The sequence below is a fragment of the Pseudorca crassidens genome, chromosome 14, assembly GCF_039906515.1.
Source record: "Pseudorca crassidens isolate mPseCra1 chromosome 14, mPseCra1.hap1, whole genome shotgun sequence".
NCBI classification, from domain to species: domain Eukaryota; kingdom Metazoa; phylum Chordata; class Mammalia; order Artiodactyla; family Delphinidae; genus Pseudorca; species Pseudorca crassidens.
The window spans coordinates 73,517,721-73,536,773 of record NC_090309.1 but is presented as its reverse complement, the minus strand read 5'-3'; the positions used below and the strand labels follow the sequence as shown (position 1 = coordinate 73,536,773).

General features: G+C 38.8%; 1 protein-coding gene across 10 annotated transcripts in view; it reads right to left on the bottom strand.

Annotated features, from left to right (window-relative positions):
• The window catches only part of ITSN2 (intersectin 2), a 158,769-nt gene that overhangs the window by 101,729 nt on the left and 37,987 nt on the right, over positions 1-19,053 (bottom strand). For all 10 annotated transcript variants that reach the window (XM_067703576.1, XM_067703570.1, XM_067703571.1 and 7 more), the window contains 7 exons: positions 11,211-11,303; positions 9,050-9,113; positions 7,702-7,865; positions 6,153-6,359; positions 5,924-6,020; positions 4,958-5,097; positions 64-127 (listed from right to left, as the gene is read on the bottom strand). In XM_067703576.1, coding sequence (XP_067559677.1) covers positions 64-127; positions 4,958-5,097; positions 5,924-6,020; positions 6,153-6,359; positions 7,702-7,865; positions 9,050-9,113; positions 11,211-11,292 — 818 coding nt within the window. In that variant the 5' untranslated portion in view covers positions 11,293-11,303. The remainder of the gene's footprint in view (positions 1-63; positions 128-4,957; positions 5,098-5,923; positions 6,021-6,152; positions 6,360-7,701; positions 7,866-9,049; positions 9,114-11,210; positions 11,304-19,053) is intronic.

Here is a 19,053-nt window from a genome sequence, read left to right as displayed (position 1 = left end):
TTTTACAGAAACAGTATAACAGAAAATGTATAGTTAAAAATCATAATCAACGGGCAAACTCACCAAATAGTAGCTAGCTGAGTTTGAGAAAGGTTTGACTGAAGAAGGGCATTTCTAGCTTGAAAACCTGATTGTGTGAGAAAAAGCATAAAAAAATTCTTTAGCCTCTTAAAGTCATGCAAACTTAAGTAGCTGTACCCTTGAAATAACACTGCTGCTACCCTGGGATAGCATCGGCTTTTACCATGCACCAGACACTGAGCATTCAGTAGTCATCAAAACAAACACATTCCCTGGATCAAGGAGTTTAAAGTCTACAGTTAGTAGAATCAAGTGCTCCCGTGTCCTTTCAGAAGATAATGGTACACACAAGTGACTGACACGAAGGACTAAGCCAGCGACACAGAGTATTAGAGGCCAAGCTCTCAAAGCACAGCTTCCTTAAGCATTTTCAGATATTCTCTTATCTCTCTGATCATTCCTTCGTCTCTACTCTTCCTCTTCTAAATGACCTGTAAATGCTGGCATTCTTCACGGATCTATCCTGGGCACTCTTTTCTCTCTGTGCATTCATATCCATTTCTATGACTTTAAGCAGCACCTAGAGGCTGAGGATTCCCAAATGTACATCCACAGCCCAAACCTCTCCTCTAAGTTTAGACTTCTATATCCAACTGAAAAATCAATGTATGTATTTTATAAGCATATCAAACCAAATACATATAAAACTACTCTTTCAATCCCCATCCAGGCCCCTCTTCCTAATCTTCACCCAAATCATTCTTCCTCAGTCCTCCCTTCTCTATGAATGGTATCACAATCCATCCAGTGGCTCAAGCCAGAAATCAGAAAGTCCCCCCTGAGCCCTCCCTCTCCTGTACACCCATATCCAACATCAAGTCCTACAGTTCTACATCATTGCATGTCTAGGTCCGTCTCACCTGTGAAGTCGATATCTAATGTCACCTTCTCAGAAAGGCCTTCTCTGTCCACCCTACCATTCAATACATTTCCTGCTTTTATCCTTTATATCTCATATCACAATTTGTAATGTAACATTTGCTTGTTTACCTGTTTGTCTATTTCCCTTATTATGCTAAGTTCTATGAAGACAAAAGCCTTGACTGTTTTATCCACTAACGTATACCCCACACCTAGTAAATAGATGCTTAATAAATATTTGCTAAAGTAATGAAGAAAATTGTAATCCAAAATTATCCTCTATCTAAGGTGCAATGGGGGCTTACTTATGTGATAGCAACTGATAATAACAATAGCTAACACTCATTGAATGCTTACTATGTATGGTAAACTGTTCAACTTCTTTTCTCTCCCTCAGTGTGAGAAAACAAAAATATGTCTCTGTAACAGGCTCCTAATCTTCAATGAATATATTCCAGAACAGAAAATCCCTCTCTGCTTCAGAGGAGCGTTCACTCCTGGTGAGCTTGTCTGTGGCTTTCTGACCATGATGAAGCCTGAGGCTTCTCTAGGGAAGGTCACCTAGTCAATAAAGCAGGTGCAACACCTCCCACTCTCAGATGCCTAAGCCACAAGTGCCAGAAGAGTCAGCCCTACCCTGCGTTTAGCCTGAGTCAAGGACTCTCGAAACAACTCTGCACAGAAGAGATACAACTGCCAGTTCTTCCTCAGCAACAACTTGCACTACAAAGCCAGCACCGATGCCATTAAACCCACTGCTTCACTGAGCTTTGAACACAGAGATCTGGATAACCAAAGCTACATATTCTATATGGAACAACCTCAAATATACCACATATTATAACAAGCAATCAAATGTTTATATTATATAATTTTAAAATCTTTTCCATTCTTTTTTTAATCTGGCCACTTAATAGAAATTACATAAAGGAAACACACTGGAAATAGCTCACAGCCTCACTCAATTAATACTTCTCAATAGATTTCATATAAAAAGTAAGATTTGAGGAGGTTTTTATGTTAAAAAGAGGATTCTTCCAATAAAAAAATGGCAGGCTATTTCAAACCAAGAAAGGTTCTATAACTAAAGTTTCAGCTCTTGGACAAAGATAACAAAGCAGACCCCTCGCACTAGGCAACAGAGCAAACAACAGGAAGAAGGGAGGGAATGCAATGGTTAAAAGTGCGCTGGCGGAAGGCTTAAATGTGTGCAGGCCATGTGAGTAATACAGAGGCCAAAGAGAGGCAGCAGAGGAAGCTGCACTAAGGAAGCTCACTCGAGCATGCACACTACTGGTCTGCCAACACTTTGGATATCCTATTTCCTGCGCCTAAAATGCTAGTCCCCCGACTCTCTACCAGGCAGTCTATTTATCCTCTAAGATCCAGCTCAAATGACACCTCTCCTGTGAAACGCTCTCTTACATCCTCAGCATTAGTCACTTTCTCATCCGTATTAATCACAGCACTTTTAAACCACCATTCACTGAGATTATGTGACCTATACTATGGGCTCTTTAAAGACATGGGACATGTCTTCTTGTCTGCATTCCAGTGTCATACTGAGTGCCCAGAAGATATGTGACTCAGGAAATATTTGAGTCAATGAATCAATTTAAATAAATCATGACTGAGGGTTTATGGGGAAGAGAGGAGGAAGAACAAGAGGGAAAAATTAGACCACTAACTGCTACATTCACTGAACAAAGCATACCACATAAGTCTAGGTTAGCCCTGTCCTCATATACGTGGGGCTCATGCTCAGTTTCAAGACACCAGAGACAACTTCTTCTTTCAAAGAAAATCAATCCTTCCCTTAACTACCGATATATAGCTTTACTCTTGTAAGTCTAAGAATAACAACATTTTCTGAAAACACAATACACGCCCTTCATGCAATGTGTCACATACAAATAAAGTAACATTAAGGGAACATTTCCTCACAGTTGGCTCCCCACTACCCTTCATACTGCAACACAAACCCACTTTTGTTTATACTCTATGTTTGCAGTACATACACAAAGGGTACTAATTTTAGGTGTACTTATCAGTGGATTTTTACATGAGTATGCACACATGCAACTAACACCCACCTCAAGATACAGAATGTTTCCAGCACCCCGGAAGGTTCTAACATGGTCCCTTGTCCAACAGAGTAACTACACTATTCTGATTTTTATCACCATCAATTCAGCTTCCTGTTCTTCAACTTCATATAAATGGATTAAATATTATGGATCTTTTGTGCCAGACTTCTTTGACTCATGCAACATCTGTGAAATGATCCAAGTTGTTGCATGTATCAGTTCATTCATTTTTATTGCTGCAAGGTATTCTGCTAAAGAAATACACCACAATTTATGTATCCAATCTCCTGTCGATGGACATTTAGGCTACTTATTTTTTGGATGTTGTGAATGAAGCTGCCATGAACACTTCTGTACATGTCTTTTTAGTCCACTTCTGTTAATCTGAAAAAAGAAACTTCTTCAATGCAAAATGCAGGGCCCAAAGAAGTTCATTTTTTCAAATATGAGAATTGTCTGACTTTATGTTAATCTTTTTTTTTACTTTATGTTAATCTTAAATACTATAGTTTGAATATAATTTCACAGAATCTAAGATGCCATTGATTATAAGATACCCCATTATTTTAAGTAACACTAAGAAGGAAAAATCACTGCCAAAAAAAAAAAAAAACATGACACAATGCTAAGATACCACTGATGATAATACACATCCCAATTTCAGAGATGTTAAATCCCAAAAAAAAAAAAAAAGATTACTTAAAAATATAGTATAGTTCCACATAATTTAACAAAGTTACAGAAATTTATAGTTCTTATATAATATTTGATACATATATAGTATAGTTGTAAGTTATGAAGTATACTAATAAAAGTCACCCATTAAACTACTATACAACTTAAGAACTAGATCATTACTAAATTCTTTGAAGCTATCTGTGTTCCCTGATTTTATCTCCATGCCTCCCACAGAAAAGGCAACTACTATACTGATTTTTTTGTGTATAATTCTCGTTTTTTTTAAAGATTTTACCACATAGATATGTATCTTTAAAGAAAATATTGCATATTGCGTATTAGCTTTTCCAATCAATTCCAAAAGTTTTATTGCTCCCTTGCCCCAGTGCACAACTAGAGACCCCATACTCCTATTTCATATACTGCTTTTCATCCTCCAAACATGTCGTGTACTTTTTGCTCTTAGGATTTCTTCCTTGTCACCCTCAAATGCCCTCACCTTCAATCTCTATCTGAATCCTAACTTTTTTCTTTCATGATAGGGCTTCAATGCTCCCTTCCTAAAAGATGTTTTATCTTATTTCTTCAGTATTAATATCTCCTATTCTATGTTCCCTAGCACTTTAAAGCTCTATTATTTTTAAACACTCATTTTACTCTGTCTAAACTATAATTCGTTGTTAAGTGAAGAGAGAGGCAAAAGTTAGAAGATGGGAATTCTACTTGCCTATTACCCTCTGTTTATGTCCCCCTTCACTATCCTCAATTAGTGAAGTTTGGATGTTTGTTCTAGCATGGACTCAAATGTTCTATGGGGATCTCAGGTCAGGTTTTATGGCTACATTTGGGTTGGAGCTTTAAAGGGGAACAATGCTCACATGAGGTGTTCGGAAGGACAAGCAGAGAAAGAACCAATGAGGAAGGAGACTCTCAGGGAAACTGAGCTGAAGCTTAGTGCTATACTCTCTTATCACATGAAATTCTCCATTCACTGCATTGGAGGATGAGGTTTGACCTTCTCAAGGGAGAGGTCTTCTTTCCAAAAAGCTGGGTGTGCTCAACTTGATTGTAAGAACTTTGAACTCTTACACAACTTAAACATTATTTGTATTTATCAAATGCCTGCTAAATTTTTTGGATGTTAAAATTTTAAATGAGCTACAAAATACAACTTCAAATAAAATTTCTTTAATAAAAGTCCATATAAAATCATAACTCTCTCACATTCTTAAGCACCGTATGCCACTTACCTGAGAGGTATCCACTCATGCTTTTGTCAAGACTATTAAATTTTTGCCGATATTTTAATCTTGAAGGCTGAGGAACTGCCCACTCTGAGGTCCCAGTCTTGGGTGAGTTCCCTGAGAGGGAAGCAGTTGAGGAAGTTGAGCTGTAACAAAATTTATTTAAAATTTTTGTTACTAAATAAAATACGTTTAGTTAAGTCAGAGACAATAAGAATCATACCTTCTATAATATAACAGTAATTACTTTTATACTTGATACTGAAAAAATTCAATCAATTATCGTTATTCTTAGGAAAGCAAATACCATATGAAGTACAAAACTACCATATACCAAGAACCTACTATGTGCCAGGCCCCACATTGTGCTAGGGTTTTCACAAATATTATTTCTAATCCTCATGACAAACTTAAAAAGTATTACTGTCTCCATCCTTTAGATGGACAAACTATGGCTCAGTGATGTTGAGAAAAACAAGGTCACACAATCAGTGAGTGTTTAAACAAGGATGCAGACATTGTTCTTCTGGGTCATTGCTTTAAAGAGTATTATTGTGATTTATACGAGTGGTGATGAATGAACATTGATGCTTTTGTGCTTTCTGAAATTTTAAAGATACTCAATCAGCAGCTTTTGCTCGAGAAATAATAATGTACAATGATTATGAGATGTTTTGAGAAATATTTTTGAAAGAAAAATGTAGCTTTGTGCAAAAAATTGATTGATTAAAAATACAGAATATTTTTAGTTTACATAAGATATATTTTTCAAAAGTAAAATACCACAGACAGTTAATAATTCTTAAATAAAATTATTTTATGTGAATTACAAATAGTAAATTTACCAAGTGTTTACATTTGGCCACTATAAAGTAAAACCTGGATAAGCTCAGAGCTTTAAAAAAAAAAAAGTCTTTTGTTAAATACTCCTTATTGAAAGCCTAAAAAGTTGGAAGTTTTAAGTATTCATACCTACTGGATCCTAAATCAATCAGAGACTGGGCTTTCTGTATACTAGCACCACCAAATCCTCCCATCATCAGACTGTAAGACGACGTATGAGGCAATGCTAAAAAAAACGAGAAAAGAAAAAGGTTCATACCAAACAATTTCACAAAGTATGAAGGAAATCTATCTATTGGGATGCAAATATAAGTTTCTTCATAATAAAATACCGAGTCATCAGAAACAAAGCACTTACTTGAAGAAGAATAAGGAATGGATAAAGGCTGAATGAGACTGGCGGTTCCATTTGGTAATGATGAAGTGCTAACAGAAGGCACTAGGGGAGCAGGCATCATTAGGGGAGGACGGGTGGTCCCTGAAGTCGCAGAGGACAAGGGAGTTGCTATGTGTGCGACCGGAGGCAATGACTGAGGAAGGGACAGATTGGGCATGCTTCCCATTCCTAAGGACAAAACAGAACACATTCCCCAGTGCTGCTAAACCAATTATAAAACACATGACAGAAAACAAGTTCACAGTACAGTGAGCAACTGCTATGTTACAGAAACACTGTTGGCAAACTAGTTTTAAAAAGTTCACTAAAGCAGCTTGGACCCAGTGCAGTGCAGGAGGTAAGCTACTGCTTTTAATATCAATATTCTGACCTGTGTGAACTAAGCGAATGCCTACTAAGGAGTTAAAAATTCTCTTCTAGTATCATGAATAAAACTAAAGAGCCTTTTCCAACTAAATATTAGTATCCTCAATGAGAGAATGTATTACCTGATCAAATGTGGGGTTTTGTGTAGGGATAATAAATACAGTGCTGTTGAGTTCACACACACACACACACACACACACACACACACACACACTCACTCCCCAAACTCTCCCCTCCCCTGTAAAGGATGTTCTAAATACTGCATACTTTAAGAGAACCATTTATGCACACACACTATGTGCAAGAAGGAAGCATGCCACGTTTCACTTTTCTTATATGTAACACAATACATATGGATTCAAGGACAATTCTTTAAAAGGAACAAAGTGATGACTCATTTGTTTACTAACTGCAGAATATGAAGTACACTATATAAATACGGTTACACAAGGATTTGATGTTATCTCTAGAATTCACTGCAATAGTGAAAGAACTTAGTATTTTAAGGTCTAACATCTAGAGTGGAAGAACATGTTTCTGATACATAGACATATCTAATTGAATGTTCTGTTCCAATGAGTGCTTCTCACAAATAATAGGAAAATGGCTAATCAAAATTAATGGAAAACTAGTTACCTCTGATGAATATGCAAATTAAATAGCACGAAGTCTCCAACTTTTAGCCCTAAATTTAGCTGGCTAATTAACCTTTAAATTAAAGAAATTTCTACTTATGTATAACTTTAAATTACCCCCCAAATGAAACCATTTCGAGTTTAAATTGTTCACAGTTTTGTTATGCATACAGAGTATAGAGGAAACTAATTAAGAATAGTATTTAGGCTCAGCTATAACTAGCAGGATCATATAATTTATCATCCAACTGGGAATTATGAAAGGGAACGCTAACCAGACTAGATGCCAGGACAACAGGCATAATCACAACTGTCCCTGGAAAACTGGGACACATGGACTCCCTAGCTATGACAGCGAACTTAACATTTCTAGTCTCAGACATGAAAGTTAACTTGGAGTCTGGGGACTGTCATTTTATGCCAACAAATCCTTTTCTGATTCTCAAATATTATGCCTAGGAATCAAGTTTAACTATCAAATGCATCTAATTAAATTAATAAACACATACCAAAACGAGCAGAAATTAATGGAGAGAACATAGGAGGTTGTTTCATAATAGGGGGAAGAACCACGGGCAACTGTTGGCCTTGAAGCTTTAGTTTGATGAGTTTCATAGCTATGGAGAACTCTTGCTGATCCATCTTCCCATCCTTGTTCAGGTCTGACAAAGCCCTAAAAGGACAATGAGGGCGGTAGATTTGTTTTGTTTTGATGTATTGAGCTCCCCTGATTTTAAGAGCTCAAAGTCACTCTTTTATTCAGGATGGAACAGGGCCCTCCTCACAGAACCTGACAGCAGATCAAACTAATGCATCTGCTACTTAGTTTGGAGGGTGACAGATTGTTATTCAGGGTCAACATTAGTTTTGAGGAGGATGATAAAATGGAAACAACGACATAGCATTTACATGTAGATCATCACTTAATTAAATATGTGTATGTGTATAACAAAACACTAAAACCTGTACATTAATATACACTGACCAAAGATAGTATCTAATAAAATACTATCAGTCTATATAGTATCTAGATATCTTTGGGATGAATTCCACCAGTGCAGATGGAAAGAAATTATACAAGAGTATAACCACTGTAAACAATTTATTCATTTGTTCAAGTATTTACTGAATGCTTGCTATGTGCCTGGCACTCTGCCAGGCATGGGGATATTCTGAATGGAAAGAAGGATGGAGTAGGGGTTGATGTTTATTGTAAATACATTAAAAACCCAAAACCTTAGATATTATAAAGAACAATTTCTTTAAGGTAGGAATAAGGGAAGGGAGGGCTAATGTGGGGTTTATAGATGATGAAATAAATGAAACAACTACAAAATAACAGAATGAAGATCAAGACTCTTGCCAAATTGTAAAGAAGTGTTTTTTTTAATAGAAAAGCACTTAGAAATTTCCTTTCCTTAGAAATTCTAAGGAAATTAGAAATTTATCCTATAGAACAAAACCCCAATTGATTTTTAGTCATTTACTCAATAAAATTTATTTTCTAAAAAGCTGAAGAAATACTCTTATTTTAATTTTTTGCGGTACGTGGGCCTCTCACTGTTGTGGCCTCTCCCGTTGCGGAGCACAGGCTCCGGACGCGCAGACTCAGCGGCCATGGCTCACGGGCCCAGCCGCTCCGCGGCACGTGGGATCCTCCCGGACCGGGGCACGAACCTGTGTCCCCTGCATCGGCAGGCGGACCCTCAACCACTGCGCCACCAGGGAAGCCCAGAAATACTCTTATTAACAACAGACTACAAGTAAAAACAACTTTATGTTAACACTAAGTATTAAAAACAGAACAAAGTCAGACTACCAGAAAGTTAAGCTCATCTACAAAAGAAAACATTTTACCATATTTCAGCTAAAACAGGAGCTGGCAGGCCTGACTGTAAGAAAAAGGTACGTGCTTGATCACCTGAAGACAAAAAAAAAATCAAACAGCGTATTAGTAAGTGGAATTACTTTGATGCCTCTGAATAACAATAATGGCCAATAATAACAATGTTATTGATTTATTTTAATTACAATTATTATTTTTTATAAATTGATTGTTGATTGATTGATTAGCTGCATTGGTCTTCTTTGCTGCACGTGGGCTTTCTGTAGTTGCAGCAAGCAGGGGCTACTCTTCTTTGTGGCGCGCGGGCTTCTCATTGCGGTGGCTTCTCTTACTGCGGAACACGGGCTCTAGGCGTGCGGGCTTCAGTAATTGTGGCACACAGGCTCAGAAACTGTGGCTCGCGGGCTCTAGAGCATGGGCTCTAGAGTGGAGGCTCAGTAGTTGTGATGCCCGGGCTTAGTTGCTCCGTGGCATGGGGGATCTTCCCAGACCAGGGCTGGAACCCGTGTCCCCTGCATTGGCAGGAGGATTCTTAACCACTGTGCCACCAAGGAAGTCCCTAATTACAATTATTAAAGAAAAATTATTTATATTACTTTAATAAGACTTAGAGGTTTTAAAACAAAAATGTCACAACTGAAGTTATATATGCATTAATCAGTGATGAAAGATTACATTATTCATCTTAGTTTTTCCTCATAATTAGGGTCTTATTTGATAATACACCTATCTAATAAAATTTATAGTTAAAAACACTATTCCCTAGAAGAGCTCTAATTAAAAAAAATACAAGGTTTGGGAAAGATACTCCTCATGGGTGTCTGATATGTCTGATATGTCCTGCTGTGTATGCCAAGAACGTAAGATCCTAACTGCTCTTTACCTGGATCATGTCTCAGAGTTGGGTTTGCAGTGAGCTGTCTTGAAGGATGAGGTAATGTTTCCCTCTGGGACAAAGAATAAGCTTGCTTACTGCTTGCTGAAAAATGGTGGGTTCCCTGAAGTCCAGTGTTCCTCTTCTATAACAACCACCGCATGTGAAGCATCCTTCTGGCCCCTCTGCCTGGCCCCTATGTGACTCAAGGGACGAGGGAAATGGACAGAAATATGCCGGTGCTCATGCTACCAGCTGTGCCATTAGAAAGAGTGTCCTTGGTCTCTGACTCAGGAATTCTGGGTCTTCTGCCAGCATCCATGAGACAGTAACAGACCAAATTATTACCTTGTAAGTAGGGTAATCAAATCCCAACCCGGATACCAGGTAAGGTAGTTTTTATTACTGAAGTGCAAATAACATTAAACTATAATGTTTAAGAGGATGGACTCCAAAGTCAGACTGAAAGGTTTCCAAGCCCAGATCACCACTAACCATCTCTTGGCAAGTTACAGAACACCTCAAAGTCTCAGTTCTATCATCTTTAAATACAGACAACGACAGGGCAACGTCACCGGCTTGTTGTGAAGGTTAAAGGAGATAGTACATTTAGTATAGTATCTGAAATACAGTACAGATTTGGTAAATATTAGCCATTATATTTACTACTACTGTAAATAAAGCCCTAAGGTGCTTTAGCATAGAAAAGAAAGTTTCACTTATAGAAAAAAATTTGAAAGACACACCTAAATTAATCCTCTTTTGGTTCTGGGGGACTTCTTGCAAAACAAGGGCTATAGCATCAACAATCAATGCTTATAAAGCCTCCCAAAGACAGAGGGCTAAATGTTAGGAAAACAGATTCCAGAAAAAAAAATTCTAGATTATTTTCAAGAAAACTGATCTGATATATATATTTCTACTAGGTTTTAGTAATACTGATCATTATACTAGTATCTGGCACAACATATTAAGAACACATTAATAAATTTGCTTAGGGAAAAAAGTCTCAACTACCTTGAGAAATAAATGGAAAACTTTCCAGATATAAGGTTAAAATGTGAAATTGGACAATTAAAGTTTAGGATCAGGAAAAGATCTTCTATTATGCCAAATCCAAAGACAACAAATTAAGATGGTTCCGGGTAAAATAAGAAAGTCACATTTTAAAAAAATTCTAGAATTCGGATATGAATTTTATCATTAAATAATACAAATTGATGGCAGTCAAATTAAAACTAATTATAAGATACTACATGAAAAGGAGCATAATTTACAAATAAAATATAAACACAAACCTGTTATGTAACCTCCTGAGGGTTTGAGGTTATCAAACTGCTTGTCATGCTTAGTCCGTTCTTCAGAGGTGATAGCCCACATGTTTGGCCCTCCTAAAACATAAATGAAAGAAAAAGATTTTATAATGTATACACGAGAATACTTAAATACAATTCCAAAATGTAAACAAGAATCACAAATATCCATTTAATGACAGTACTTAATACTGAAGTGACACAAAGAGGAAAGCTCTATCATAACCATACATAGCATGGCCCTAAGGCTTTTCACTCACTCACCCAGTTAACATCTACTTGAACAATTACTGTGTACAACTTACTGGAAGTGGGCAACAAGCTAAATACTGGAAATGAAAAGATTAATAAACTATTATTCCCATCCTCAAGCAACTCTTACTCTAGAAGATGACTACCAGCATTTACAATGTTAACCTGTGAAGCATCCTAAGCAGAAATACATACAAAAAGCTGTGCTAGGGCTTCCCTGGTGGCGCAGTGGTTGAGAGTCCGCGTGCCAATGCAGGGGACACGGGTTTGTGCCCCGGTCCGGGAGGATCCCACGTGCCGCGGAGCGGATGGGCCTGTGAGCCATGGCCGCTGAGCCTGTGCTCCGCAACGGGAGAGGCCACAGCAGTGAGAGGCCCGTGTACCGAAAAAAAAAAAAAGCTGTGCTAGTACTGAGTCAGAAGCATCAATGATGAGCTAACAGGAAAGGTAAGAACAAGGCACAGCCTTGAAGCTTGGCTTTAATTTTTGCCATGTGAAGAGGTGGGATAAGGGCATTTCATACAAAAAGGGCATAGCATGAGAAGTCAAGGCATGTTCAAGACACTGCAACTGCACTGAGTAGACTAATAGCTAAAGCACCACATGAGTGTGGGAAAGTTTGCAGTACGCGGGCCTCTCACTGTTGTGGCCTCTCCCGTTGCGGAGCACAGGCTCAGCGGCCATGGCTCACGGGCCCAGCCACTCTGCGGCATGTGGGATCTTCCCGGAATGGGGCACGAACTCGTGTCCCTTGCATTGGCAGGCGGACTCTCAACCACTGCGCCACCAGGGAAGCCCCATCTGGTACTTTTTAAAGTAATTTTTCAATTTGAAATACTTTTAGATTTACAGGAAAGTTGCAAAGATAGTATGGAGTTTCTGTATATCCTTCATCCAATATCCACTATGTTAACAATTTACATAACCACAGCACATTTGTCAAAACACATAAATTAACACTGATATACTACTACTGGCTAAACTAAATACCTCCACCAGCAGGACTAGCTGGTGAACCCCAACACAATTAGACTCTGGGTACTGGAAACAGCACAAATCTTTGTTACTGAGGATTCTGCCAAGTGGAGCCTTTGGCAAAGGGAAACAGCCTCCAGATGGGTCTGCTTGATCTAGGCAGGCCTAGTGACTCTCTGGCCTGATAGTCCCATTTGGGGGTGGGTCAAACTTAAATTCCACAACTAACAAGGTGAGAAGGATCCCCAAAAGCCTTGCTTGCCAAATGGAAATGGTATATTCAAGAATACAGGACAGCCTTGCCCCAACGGCATTTTGGCTTTATATGAAAAAGTGGCAGGCAATCCTCTGAGGGGAAACTTTATTCCTACTCCACTGTCTGAAGCAAAGCTACTGGATCAATGAGGTTCCCTGAAATGCCTCAGCCTGGTTCACTAATGGTTTATAGAAGCTGAAGCTGACAGTGTCCACTGGGCTGCCATGACTGTTCAGCCTCAGAGCTATGCAGAACCAAAAGGAGACACAGCATTCTCTTCAGTGGGCAGAACTCAGATTCTTGGGCTGTTGCCAGTGGCCTGGCTGTTTGGTTTGCCACTTGGAAAATTACAACTGACAGATTAAAGGTAGCCTCTTTGGGGCTGCAAACTGAAAACAAATTTTAATTGCTAATTGAATGGTCTGGGTCACTTAATGTAGCTACCCATGGCAAGAGTCCATTCTCTAATTTAGACTGAAATCAAGCTTCTGATTAAGTCTGACCCTGTGTTTCTGATGCAGAGGATACCACTGCATGCCAGACTTAATGATTCCTGTCTGGGAGGTCTCACTGCACAGGGCACTGCCCTTTTTTGGCTCTTGGCAGATGGACTACATCAAACTTTTGATCTCCCCCTAGGGCTACTGGTGGTTCCTCAAGCTGCTGACACTTTTTCAGGTTACCAATCGGCCCCTCATGTCCATACTATTGCGGCCCTTGAAAGTAATCTTTGTCATGTTTTTAGCTTTCTAGACTATTTGCACTGACGCTAATGAATCATTTATCAGAAAAGCTGTTCAACAATGCACTGATGATGTCTGACTCTGCTTCCATAACCTCCTCCTGGTTCACCTTACTCCTTAAACTCAGACAGTTTGGCCACTGAATGTGCTGTCCCTAAGAAAGGGATCATCATCGCCTCTTAGCTGGTTGGTGCATCCTCCAGGTGGCAGCTCAGCTAATAAGGGACCTAGGGGAGTCAAAGTTAATTCTGGTTAGGGTTTACAAAAATGTCCCTGTCCCTCTTGCACCTAACACTTCTAGATCACTAGAAGATAGTGAAGTTATAGCTAAATGGAACATCGAGATCTTTTGGCAGTGGAGAGCAACGAGCAGGCATCTGAAGAGACATACCTTAGACCCCAAGAGGTATGGGAGTGGGAGAAGCATGACCTTTTCTCTTTCAGAACTGGCCCTGGAGCCTTCTTCCCTAAGGACAATGCGCTGGTGTGGCTCTCCTAAACTGCTGGAAGCACCTTAAAATTTATGTGACTCTGAGTCTGCCATCCCCAACCAGATGGCTTTCACTACCATCTGATCCTCATCCACTCAGTCTTAGGCAGGCCATGTGCACCTGAGTCCCAGGGGTATGGATTTCTCTGTTCCTGCCCCTCCACCCTGGGGCATCCAAACTTCTCCTTGTATCTGTGATTAGTCTTGGGAAGCACTTTCCTGCTGGTCCACCACCAGTAGTAAGAGTAATACCTCTGCTTGGTATTGATATAGAATCTTAGACACAAGGTTTCCTTCCCCCACGCTCAGGGGTAGACAGGTTTTTCTTCTACTCTTACCCCAGCAGCAATGTGTCTCTGCCTGTGTCTTTGGGGTGAGTCTTTAACTGACCCACTCTCAGTGGCTTAAGGTTTTTACTTAATAGGAAAAAAAGATGCAAGGAAATGCATGGTATTTCATGTTTGTCTGCCTACAGCTGCCTGCAACTGAGGTGGGGGCTCTTTCTGGTCTCTTGCACAGCCTCCATCTTTCTCATGAGCACCCAGTTAATGCCCAGAGGAACCAGCTTGTAAGTATAAACTCCCATTGTGTCTATAGCCCCCAGTCATTCCAGACCAACATGCTGGCCCTCACTTGTCTTTCGGTAGTTCATTGAAATTTTATCTTATTTCTGTAACAAATGCCCTACTTAAAGTACTGTTTGCATCCATAAAGTTTGAGGTTAAATTCTGTGGAGAACTGCTCCAACTTCATTGGAGTCATAGAAATCCTTCAATTTGCCATCAGTCCCATGTTCCACCCTGCATTCCAGCCCCCTTTACTCAACAGCTCTACTGAAAACATCAGTTCATTTATTTATCAAACATGACTCTCCTATGCCTATGTTGAATCCAATCTAATCTGCTTCATAATTTCTAGAAACTTTCAAAGTTTTTGGTACACCGACGGTGACGTGATTTCCTAAAGCTACCTTGGATTTTTTTTTTTATGTTCTCTTTGATAATTTAAATAGGATCCAGGAAGAGAAAGGCCAATAACATAGAATTAAATCACTATCTTGAAACAAGACTTAGTTATGAGTGCATATTTCAATAGGAACAACAAAGCAGCTCCAGAGAAGAAGGTGGTATGAGAGGCCTAGAAATATTCTATGAGGCAATTAAGGAACTAAAGATATTAAGCCTGAATAATCAATCAAAGGTTAAGGAAGAAAAAGTAAAAAAAAATATATATATATATCCCTTTTAAAAATCACACTAAAATACAAAAATACTTATGGATAAACCTGACGAAGGAGGTGAAAGACTTATATGCTAAGAACTAAAACACTGATAAAGGAAACTAAAGATGATTCAAAGAAATGGAAAGATATGCCATGCTCTTAGATTGGAAGAATTAACATTGTTAAAATGGCCATACTACCCAAAGCAATCTACAGATTTAAGGTGACAGGGATCAAATTACCCATGATATTTTCCACAGAACTAGAACAAATAATCCTAAAATTTATATGGAACCATAAAACACCAAGAATTGCCAAAGCAATCCGGAGGAAAAAGAACAAAGCTGGAGGCATAACCCTCCCAGACTTTAGACAATACTACAAAGCTACAGTAATCAAAACAGTGTGGTACTGGCACAAAAACAGACACATGGATCAACAGAACAGAATAGACAGTCCAGAAATAGACACACACCTATGGTCAATTAATCTTCGACAAAGGAGGCACCACTTCCCAGCAAGTGGTGCTGGGAAAGCTGGACAGCCGCATGTAAATCAATGAAGTTAGAACACACCCTCACACCACACACAAAAATAAACTCCAAATTGCTTAAATACTTAAATATAAGATGACACCATAAAAATCCTAGAAGAGAACATAGGCAAAACATCCTCTGAAATAAATTGTACCAGTATTTTCTTAGGTCAGTCTCCCAAGGCAATATAAGTAAAAGCAAAAATAAACAAATGGGACCTAATCAAACTTATAAGCTTTTTAAAAACTCTTTGTTTTATATTGGAGTATAGTTGATTAACAATGTTGTGTTAGTGTCAGGTGTACAGTACAGAGATTCAGTTATACAAATACATGTATCTATTCTTCTGCAAATTCTTTTCTCATTTAGGTTGTTACGTAATATTGAGCAGAGTTCCTTGTGCTATACAGTAGGTTCTTGTTGGTTACCCATTTTAAATATAGTAGTGTGTACATGTCAATCCCAAACTCCCTAACCATCCCTCCCTCCCACCAATCCCCCCTGGTAACCATAAGTTCGTCAAACTTACAAGCTTTTGCACAGCAAAGGAAACCATAAACAAAATGAAAAGACAACCTATGGACTGGGAGAAAATATTTGCAAATGATACAAATGACAAGGGCTTCATTTCCAAAGTATACAAACAGCTTATACAATACAGTAATAAAAAATAACCCAATCAAAAAATGGGCAGAAGACCTAAATAGGCATTTCTCCAAAGAAGACATACAGATGGCCAATAGGCACATGAAAAGATGCTCAACATTGCTAACTATTAGAGAAATGCAAATCAAAAACCTACAATGAGGTACCACCTCACACTGGTCAGAATGGCCATCATTAAAAAGTCTACAAATAAATGCTGGAGAGGATGTGGAGAAAAGGGAACCCTTCTACACTCTTGATAGGAATGTAAATTAGTGCAGCCACTATGGAAAACAATATGGAGGGTCCTTAAAAAATTGAAAATAGAGTTGCCATATGATCCAGCAATCCCACTCCTGGGCATATATCCAGATAAAACTATAATTCGAAAAGATACTCGCACCCCAATGTTCATAGCAGCACTACTTACAACAGCCAAGACATGGAAGCAACCTAAAGGTCCACTGAGAGATGAATGGATAAAGAAGATGTGGTATGTATACACAGCGGAATACTACTCAGCCATTAAAAAGAATGAAATAATGCCATTTGCAGCAACATGGATGGACCTAGAGATGATCATACTAAGTGAAGTAAGTCAGAAAGAGAAAGACAAATACCATATGATATCACTTATATGTGGAATCTAAAATATGACACAAATGAACTTATTTACGAAACAGAAACAGGAAACAAACTTATGGTTACCAAAGGGGAAAGAGGGTGGGAGAGAGATAAACTAGGAGTTTGGGATTAGCAGATACAAACTACTGTATATAAAATAAACAACAAGGTCCTACTGTATAGCACAGGGAACTATATTCAATATTCTGTAATAAACCATAATGAAAAAGAATATGTATATATATATGTATAACTGAATCACTTTGTTGTACACCAGAAACTATCACAACATTGTATATCAACTATACTTCAGTTTAAAAAAAAGATTAAAGAAGACATGGTAGCAACTCTAAGTGTTTCTACAAGTTGTTATGCAGAATACGAAGTGGTTATTTGCCTTCCATACATGAATTAGGAAAAGGACCACCATTTTGAAGAAAGTTAGGACTGTATGAAGAGGGAATCAACCCCACCAGAAATTACTCTTTTGTTACCAGAGGTGTTAAAACAGACAATGGTCTACTAAATCTGAAAATGTCTGAGGGTCTCTTAAGCCATGAAAAACAAACAATGATTTTATGATCCTTTCCATTTGCTCTGAACATGAGACCCAGTCTCAACTCACTATCCCCAAATACATCTCCACCCTCTTCCTTTCATAACTAAATGGCAGCAGTGGAGCATAAAGGAACACAGTGGAGATTCTGCTCCTGTGTGCTAACCAGTTTTGTGACTTGAGCAGGCCTTTAAACTTCCTCACCCTTTGTTTCCTTACCTAGGACTTGTTGTAAGAATGGTGTATGTAAAGGTGATTTCAAAAGTATAAAGTACGTAGCAGGCAATACTTGACTAGCCAATGTCCTACACCAGAGATATGCAACCCCTGGCTGAATCACCTGGGGAGCTTTAGGAGACAAAACCTATTCCAGCAGACCAAGTAAAGCAGAATCTCTGGGGAATGAGGCACAAGCTTCACAATTTTTAAAAAGCTCTCCAGGTGATTCTTTTGTGCAGCCAGGGTGGGGAAACACTGTCCTATACAAACCAGGTTTGCACCTTGCCTCCTCTTCTTTCTATCACTCCGCAGAATATTCTGCTCCACCTCTACCCTTCCAGCCAACTCAGGACAACTAGCAAATAATGCTGTCCAAAGGCAACAACTGGTGGCTGTCAAAGTGAATTATGTGGTCTGTTTCTCCTAAGGATGCCACAGGCATCTTGCAATTCTATCCTGTTAAAAGATGAGTTAATCTCTTCTTACTTTTTCTCATAGAGATATACGCAGATCTTTTTTTAATCCCCTTTACCCTACTGTTCTCTCAACTCTTGACCATCTCAGAGAAACAACCTTCCCTCTCTTATCATTTGCTTTTAAAGTCCAACAACATTAGCAGAGTAATAGTAGTACTTAGTAGAAGAAGCAACTACTATTTACTATTACTTTATACCAGCAACCATGCTAAGCATATTAATATTTACAACAGTTCCGTGAACAAGGTTTACAGAAGTTACAGACGAAAAAAACAAAGCTAGGGAAGTTAAATAACTGGCCTAACACCATATAGCTGATTCAATTTTTAGCTAGAATCTTCCTGTACTTTAGAGTATAAGTCCAAAGTTTCTGCTCTTAACTATTACACCACATTGCCTCCCTGACTACTTTGATATTTATTTTACTTTAGCAGTATTATTTTTGTAATTTAAAAATGACCAGCAGGGGCTTCCCTGGTGGCGCAGTGGTTGAGAGTCCGCCTGCCGATGCAGGGGACACGGGTTCGTGCCCCGGTCCAGGAAGATCCCACATGCCGTGGAGCAGCTGGGCCCGTGAGCCATGGCTGCTGAGCCTGCGCGTCTGGAGCCTGTGCTCCGCAACAGGAGAGGCCACAACAGTGAAAGGTCCGCGTACCGCAAAAAAAAATAAAATAAAATAAAAAAGACCAGCAACAAAATGTAAAGGAGATACATATAAATTGACATTTGAATATAAAAATATGTGTCTCTTTTACATGTCAGAGTAACCAAATTTTCCCTTGGAATAATGTATCTTAAAACATTGGGGGGGAGGAATTCCCTGGTGGTCCAGTG